The sequence below is a fragment of the Sander vitreus genome, chromosome 10, assembly GCF_031162955.1.
Source record: "Sander vitreus isolate 19-12246 chromosome 10, sanVit1, whole genome shotgun sequence".
NCBI classification, from domain to species: domain Eukaryota; kingdom Metazoa; phylum Chordata; class Actinopteri; order Perciformes; family Percidae; genus Sander; species Sander vitreus.
The window spans coordinates 25,899,808-25,907,905 of record NC_135864.1 but is presented as its reverse complement, the minus strand read 5'-3'; the positions used below and the strand labels follow the sequence as shown (position 1 = coordinate 25,907,905).

The window sequence follows — 8,098 nt, the reverse complement described above, 5'->3', positions numbered from 1 at the left end:
TTAATAGATATTTTTACAAAAAAACTGAAGATGATTAGTTTAGTTGTGTTTTTTAATTAATTAATTAATTAATTATTATTATCATTATCATTATTTTAGATTTTGAGTATTGTACATACAGTATATTAGATCCCCTGAGCCACACTCCATACCAGTTGGTGGCGATAATTCACCAAATCGTTGTTTGTCAACCGTCAACAAACATCAAAGAAGAAGAAGAAGAACTATTAACAAATGGTAGTACCAAAGATCCAAACCGTCTCTGGTAGTACTCACAGGATGGCTGAAGAGGAACATCACAGCGGCTTTTATCGAAAAATGCCGGTAGGTTAGCACCATTGCTAAAGGCCTTGTTAAAGGCAATACAGTTTTAGTCAGTGTGCATGCTGTATTGTTTACTTTTGTGGTTTTGTCTGGGCACAATGTTAGCTGCGGCTATGCTAACTGGTAAGCTAGCTTTGACAAAGACCTGGTTGAACTTTATAGCATGATAATGTTTAAACGTGTGTGACAGGTGTGGCTTAATGGGGCGTCTTAAGTTTTAATGCTAGTTCTCACATTGTATGTAAATGTTAAACGGTCACTTGTTTGTAAACAGATGTACTGTCGTTTGTCAGTTGGCTAACAAACATGAATGATGCTGTTTATGTTTTCTGTGGTTTAGCTCAATGCTTACCAGCGGAAGTGGCATGCGTTTAACATTACTACGTTATATACCTTGCCATTAGTAAGTTGTTTTACTTTTAGATTTCACCTAACGTTACACTCAAAACGAAAACTATCTGGAAAGTAAAGTGACTGACATTAGCTAAAGGCTCAAAACTACCACCAAGTAATTCGTGCTGTTGTTTACAAAACTCTCGTTAACATTTGCAACTGCTGTAGCTAATGTTAGACAGCTGTTACGCCTGGCAAGTGCATTTATGAAGCCTGCGCATCCCAATGTGCCTGCAATTTGTCTTTACTAACTGCGTAGGTATCTTTAGAAATGTGCTGATACTGGTGATGTAAGATAGACCTTCAGCCCTGGTGCTAACGTTAATGTTACCTCTTGAAATCTTGCTATGCTTAACATGAACACATTTTTCACACAAACGCTTTTCAAATCCCTCTGTGTTTACTGTTGTACAAGAAATATGCCTAAATATAAAGTCACTGAGTAGCTGGTAAACGCAGTGTTAGGCAACTGATGACGAGACTGGCAGCGTTGTCATGCAGTTAAAGACACACTTGTACAGGCATCAGACAGTAATCAGAAACCTGGATAGTGTCATTATAATCATTTTAAAAAGGGAGATAAATATCCAGTAAGACCCTATATTGCATGAACATCCTATCCTGATTACGGTATGTTCAAAAACTGAAGCAGCTTTGTAACCGGGATACAGTATGCATGTAACCTGGTCTCTCTGTGTTTCTCATGTGTCTTAAATGGCTCCTTGTTTTCTTTTACTTGCATCTTTTCCACACATCTAAGTCCCTCCTACCTAAGATTTCAGGGCGATAGGCAAGTAAAAGGAAGAGAGGAATTGGAACACGTTTTTAGTGAAACAATAGGCCTACATCCTTTCCTGTCAGCGGTCAACTGAATCAGTTTCTGATGGTAACGGCACAGCTTAATCAGCTGTCAGTCTGCAGCTCCGTAGCATCTTTTAAATTGTTGGATTTTGTATTTGCACAGATAGTGTGATGTACTGTCCAAATAGTCTTGCATCATAAGACCTAACTCAGGCTCTGTCAGCACTGGAGTATGGGTCTAGCTGCACAAGTTTACATTCTGGTATAGGGGGGGGGGGGAATCACTCTGGGTTGTTTGTATTTCTTTAAGCCAGTCAAAATCCTGCTTTATACCCGCACTGTACATCCGGTAGATTTGGGTACCGAAACGCGGTGCCAATAGGGCACGTAAACGTTAGCAACGAGACCAAATAAGGACAACAATTTCGGTTCCTCGTTTCGGTGCCTGACGTTTTTTTTTGCAGAAGCATCGCTGCACGGGACACTACGTTACCATTAGCTAGTAGCTGGATTAAACACAATGGTTAAAATGCTGACAGCTTGCGTTAAAAGTGTGACTGTATTTCCCTGTAGAGGATTCCAACACCGGGACGTAATCTGCAGTTGTCGGAAAAACAACACACACAGAGTGCGTTCACTTGAAACTTGCCAGCCTTGTGGTGCATTTTAAGTTATTGTAAAATACCCTTTTCCCATCTGGTGCTTTGGTTTTTGTCGTTTACCAGCAATTTACTGGTGAAATAAGTAATTGTTATAAGTTATTGTTATTACATTATTAATCAATCATTTAATTTTGACCGTATGGCCTTAGCAACAAACAAACCGTTATTTAATGTCGCCAACTGTCGTTTTGTGCTCCTTTTTTTTTAAAATATTTTATATTATATACATTATAAATATATTATCTATATTTCGGTTTAGGCACCGGCACCATTTTAAAAGTATCGATTTAGCACCGGTATCGGAAAAAACCCAAATGATACCCAACCCTAACTGCTATCTGATGTTAGCAGCAGTTAGCGATTAGATCAGGTCACCCGGGGAGCGTGAAAAAAGGCGAATGAGAAGCGCGCCCGTCTCTGTATCCTCTTCCCTCGCTACCATTAACTTGTCTTCCTCTGTGATCTTTTGTCCAGAACTAAGGTTCATGCTTGGGAAATAAGCCTCCTCGAGGAGGGAGGGAGGAAGTGTGTGTGTGTGTATAAGCCTGGGCAGCGACGCACAAGTGATGGGTCCGAGGAGGAAGGCCACTAAACTCCAGCCTGCTGTAGTGGGCAGCGGTGGAGTGGAGCTGGTCCTGAGACCTAGTGAGCCCAAAGACTACATCAATGAGTTGTCCCATGAAGTCCTCTGTCATATATTCAGGTACACTGCCATCCACCTACACTTTGCATTTCATTCTAGGACTGGGTGGGGGTTCTACAATGTGTTTTTATTGTTGAAGAGGATGTCAGCACCATGGGTGAGACTGTGTTCAAGTAGGGATACAGGTGATATCACAGTTGTAATTTTCCCTTTTATATAAATATAACGGTATGATATAGGGCTGGGTGACGTATCCCTATAGAGGTCATTTCCAAACCCAAACAGAATCTGCGATTTTTATTTATTTATTTTTAATTATTATTTATTTATTTATTAGCGTTTTCAGCTGTGATCCTGAATGAAAATCTGTGGAATTTAGTGGACTGTTTTTCTGCTTGGGGTGGAGATGTGTTTTGATGAACATTTCTTACTTTAATTTCTTTAAAATCTGCGGATAATTCTGCAGAATTCTGTGCCTGCAGATTAGTCAGTATGAGAGAACCACATGGTAAAGCCTATTTTTGTATACTACTGTGTGAATTACATACTTGGCAAATGAAAAGTACTGAGTATTTTCTCATCTTTTTAAGAACTGTAGTGCAAAATAAACATAACATGCAAAAATCTGAATGTAAAGCGTTGTCCAACTGACATATATTGCCCTAACGCAGCTGGTTTTTCGATAGAAACGCTATATAGAATAAAATATATATATTTTTTATCTATCTATCTATCTATCTCGTCATATTGCCCAGCCCTGTCTGTGTCTAGACAGTGGTCTAATACACCCAGAGATTTTAGAGGAACAGCTACTAAATCATAAACGGTATTATAAAATCTCTGACAGGTGATAAATGAATATCATCTCATGGTATATATGTATTCCCATATGACCCTACCATAAGTAAGATAAGATACACCTTGACCTCAGCCTAAGCTGCAAAAGGTTTTGAAAGTTTGAACATTTGTTTTGTTTTTTTAGGTACCTTCCCATGAAGGACATCATGTGTATGGAGTGTCTGTCCAGAAAGCTTCGAGAAGCTGTAACTCTGTACCTGCGGGTGGTCAAAGTAGTGGACCTATGTGCTGGTCGCTGGTGGGAGTATATGCCTTCAGGTAAGAGCTTGCAGCACAACCACTGCATCCCTAACAGTCAAATAACTAAGAGCATGTTGAGTGTTCAGTGCTACAGTACAACTGCTTACAGGTTGTGTTTTTTTTAAAGAAATGACACATTAGTAAGTACTGTCATGTGATGTGGAGGTGCAGTCTGAAAAGGTGTTTTTCAGCCTGTGAGATGAAAGATGGGCAGTGACTCTGCTGTCCTGACTTCAGTGGGGGGTTAATTGCACCACTATGGGACCAGAATAGAGAAGAGCTTTCATGAGATCAGAGGGGCTTCTGGGTAGCAGGTGACCAGTCGTCCAGAGGCAGAAGAAAGTAATGGTGGGTTTTGACGATGGCTTGGTGTAGGGCTGCAACTAACGATTATTTTCTTTGTTGATTTATCTGTTAATTATTTTCTTTAATTAGTTGTTAGGTCTATAACATGTCAGAAAAATTGTGAAAAAATGTCGATCAGTGTTTTCCAAAGCCTAAGAGGACGTCCTCAAATGCCTTTTGTCCACAACTCAAAGATATTCAGTTTATTGTCAGAGGAGAGAAGAAACTAGAAAATATTCACATTTAAGAATTGGAATTTTTACTTTTTTTCATAAGAAAAATGACTCAAACCGATTAATCGGTTTGTCAAAATACTTGGCTATTAATTAAATAGTTGGCAATTAATTGATTAATCTTTGCAGCTGGTAGATTAGAGTCCTGCACTGGATGTGAGCTGCAGCAAAGTGGTTTGGGAAAACTTGTGGAGGTTGAACACTAGGTGTGGCGCAGCTTTCTGCATTAGTTGCAGATGTCTGGTGGCAGATATAGGAGGGAGTTGCCATATTACAGCAGGGTGTTGACCGGGTTGTACTTGTGAGTGTATTTAGACCGGTTTACTACTTTTTTATATCAGATTATTTCAGAGACCGGGCTCCAAACTAACTTTTTCACTGGCGCGCCTAACTTTTCATAGAGATGTTCCAATCCCATTTTTTCTTTACAGATTCTGAATTTGTGTATAGGCCAATACAGAGTACTGATCCAATGCCAGTGCATTTAAAATACAGCTGTATACTTCTATATGTGATATGATTGCTATCATTGTTGTATAGCCTGGCTCAGGTTAAACCCTTTGTAAAACAAATACATGGACATTAGAATGAATGCCGTAGAACTTTCTTTTTGTTTCTAGTTTGACAGTCACAACGGGAAAAGAATATTTTATAAACTATTTAAAAGTATATTTTTCCAGGGCTAAATCACATTGTATTGTATCATGTATAGACATGAATAAATGTGCAGATAAATGGAAACGTGTTAATGCATGAGTAACCTCTGGCTGGTTCTGTAGATGATGATGCTGTTTTTTCAATTCAATTTTATTTATAGTATCAAATCATAACAATAGTTATCTCAAGACACTTGACAGATAGAGTAGGTCTAGACCACACTCTATAATCTACAAAGACCCAAGTTACACACATTGAGAAAAGGCGCTGATCGTGTTTATTGTGTTTTCTACTTTAGGCTTTACAGACAGCAGCTTTCTGCTCCTTCTGAAGAAGATGCCAGATCTGGAGCAGCTATATGGCCTCCACCCTCGATACCTGGAGAGGAGACGAGTCCGAGGCTATGAGGCTTTCAGTATACCTGGAGTCCTGGAGGCACTACAAGTCTGTCCCAATCTGCTGGTCAGTATGTTGTGTGAGAATGATATCCTACTGCAGCGAGGTGCACTTATACAGTGGGGAGAACAAGTATTTGATACACTGCCGATTTTGCAGGTTCAAAGCATGTAGAGGTCTGTAATTTTTATCATAGGTACACTTCAGCTGTGAGAGACGGAATCTAAAACAAAAATCCAGAAAATCACATTGTATGATTTTTAAATAATTAATTAGCATTTTATTGCATGACATAAGTATTTGATCACCTACCAACCAGTAAGAATTCCGGCTCTCACAGACCTGTTAGTTTTTTTTTTAAGAAGCCCTCCTGTTCTCCACTCATTACCTGTATTAACTGCACCTGTTTGAACCCGTTACCTGTATAAAAGACACCTGTCCACACACTAATCAAACAGACTCCAACTTCTCCACAATGGCCAAGACCAAAGAGCTGTGTAAGGACATCAGGGATAAAATTAAAATTAATTATAAAAAACAGGACAATAGGCAAGCAGCTTGGTGAGAAGGCAACAACTGTTGGTGCAATTATTAGAAAATGGAAGAAGTTCAAGATGACAGTCAATCTCCCTCGGTCTGGGGCTCCATGCAAGATCTCACCTCGTGGGGCATCAATGATCATGAGAAAGGTGAGGGATCACCCCAGAACTACACGGCAGGACCTGGTCAATGCCCTGAAGAGAGCTGGGACCACAGTCTCAAAGAAAACCATTAGTAACACACTACGCCGTCATAGATTAAAATCCTGCAGCGCACGCAAGGTCCCCCTGCTCAAGCCAGCGCATGTCCAGGCCCGTCTGAAGTTTGCCAATGACCATCTGGGTGATCCAGAGGAGGAATGGGAGAAGGTCATGTGGTCTGATGAGACAAAAATAGAGCTTTTTGGCCTAAACTCCACTTGCTGTGTTTGGAGGAAGAAGAAGGATGAGTACAACCCCAAGAACACCATCCCAACCGTGAAGCATGGAGGTGGAAACATCATTCTTTGGGGATACTTTTCTGCAAAGGGGACAGGACGACTGCACCGTATTGAGGGGAGGATGGATGGGGCCATGTATTGCGAGATCTTGGCCAACAACCTCCTTCCCTCAGTAAGAGCATTGAAGATGGGTTGTGGCTGGGTCTTCCAGCATGACAACGACCCGAAACACACAGCCAGGGCAACTAAGGAGTGGCTCCGTAAGAAGCATCTCAAGGTCCTGGAGTGGCCTAGCCAGTCTCCAGACCTGAACCCAATAGAAAATCTTTGGAGGGAGCTGAAAGTCCGTATTGCCCAGCGACAGCCCCAAAACCTGACGGATCTGGAGAAGGTCTGTATGGAGGAGTGGGCCAAAATCCCTGCTGCAGTGTGTGCAAACCTGGTCAAGAACTACAGGAAACGTATGATCTCTGTAATTGCAAACAAAGGTTTCTGTACCAAATATTAAGTTCTGCTTTTCTGATGTATCAAATACTTGTGTCATGCAATAAAATGCAAGTTAATTACTTAAAAATCATACAATGTGATTTTCTGGATTTTTGTTTTAGATTCCATCACTCACAGTTGAAGAGTACCTATGATAAAAATTACAGACTTCTACATGCTTTGTAAGTGGGAAAATCTGCAAAATCGGCAGTGTATCAAATACTTGTTCTCCCCACTGTACATCCCAGAGAGCCAAGAGCATGCATGCTTTCAATCAAACCAACAGCCGTACCAAGTAATTCCACTAAATTGTTCCTGCTCTGTTGGTTGGTGTTCTTCTGTAGTCTTTGGACCCCTATGCGAAGCTTGAATCAGCCTAAAGTGGTTCAATACGTTATCCTTTACTTAACTAGGTTCAGTACATGCAAGGAATTTGTCTTGGTGATCTGTTCTTGGTCTGTGTCAGTGGGTGTCTCAGGCCTTGTTGATGAGACCAGCTTCAGTAGGGAAGAAGTTGATTTTGTGGTGTGATGGACTGCACCCTTCTGCCAGAGGGGAATGATTCAAAAAGTGTGTGTCCTGGGTGGGAAGGGTCAGCTTTAATCTTCCCTGCCAGCCTCAGGGTCCTGAAGGCGTATAGTTCCTGGAGGGACGGCAGATTGCGGCCAATCACCTTCTCAGTGGAGCGGATGATACAGTGGCAGCAGCATACCAGAGGTGAGGATGGACTCAATAATGGCAGTGCAGAAGTGGACCATCATTGTCTTTTGCTGGGACGCTGGATTCTTTCTAAAGTCCACGACCGTCTCCACTGCCTTCACAGTGCTCCAAATTGTTTGATCTGCACCAGGTCACCAGGTGGTAAATATTCCACCTGTAGGCCCACCAGAGTTCAATGAGGGTGGTGTCGTCTGCAGACTTCAGGAGCTTGACTGACGACTGGAGTGCAGCTCTTGGTGAACAGGGAGGAGAGCAGAGGGGAAAGAACGCAGCCTTGAGGGGAACCAGTGTTTCATGTGCTGCTTCCTGTCAGACAGGAAGTTGGTGATCCACCTGCAGGTAGAGGTTAAGCCTAAACTTG

The 8,098-nt window shown here is 41.4% G+C and overlaps 1 protein-coding gene across 1 annotated transcript in view; it reads left to right on the top strand.

Annotated features, from left to right (window-relative positions):
* The first annotated feature begins 213 nt into the window (after positions 1 to 213).
* fbxo38 (F-box protein 38) overlaps positions 214 to 8,098 on the top strand; it is a 38,503-nt gene continuing 30,618 nt past the window's right edge. The window contains exons 1-4 of the mRNA XM_078261042.1: positions 214 to 324; positions 2,655 to 2,883; positions 3,806 to 3,939; positions 5,455 to 5,618. Coding sequence (XP_078117168.1) covers positions 2,747 to 2,883; positions 3,806 to 3,939; positions 5,455 to 5,618 — 435 coding nt within the window. The 5' untranslated portion in view covers positions 214 to 324; positions 2,655 to 2,746. The remainder of the gene's footprint in view (positions 325 to 2,654; positions 2,884 to 3,805; positions 3,940 to 5,454; positions 5,619 to 8,098) is intronic.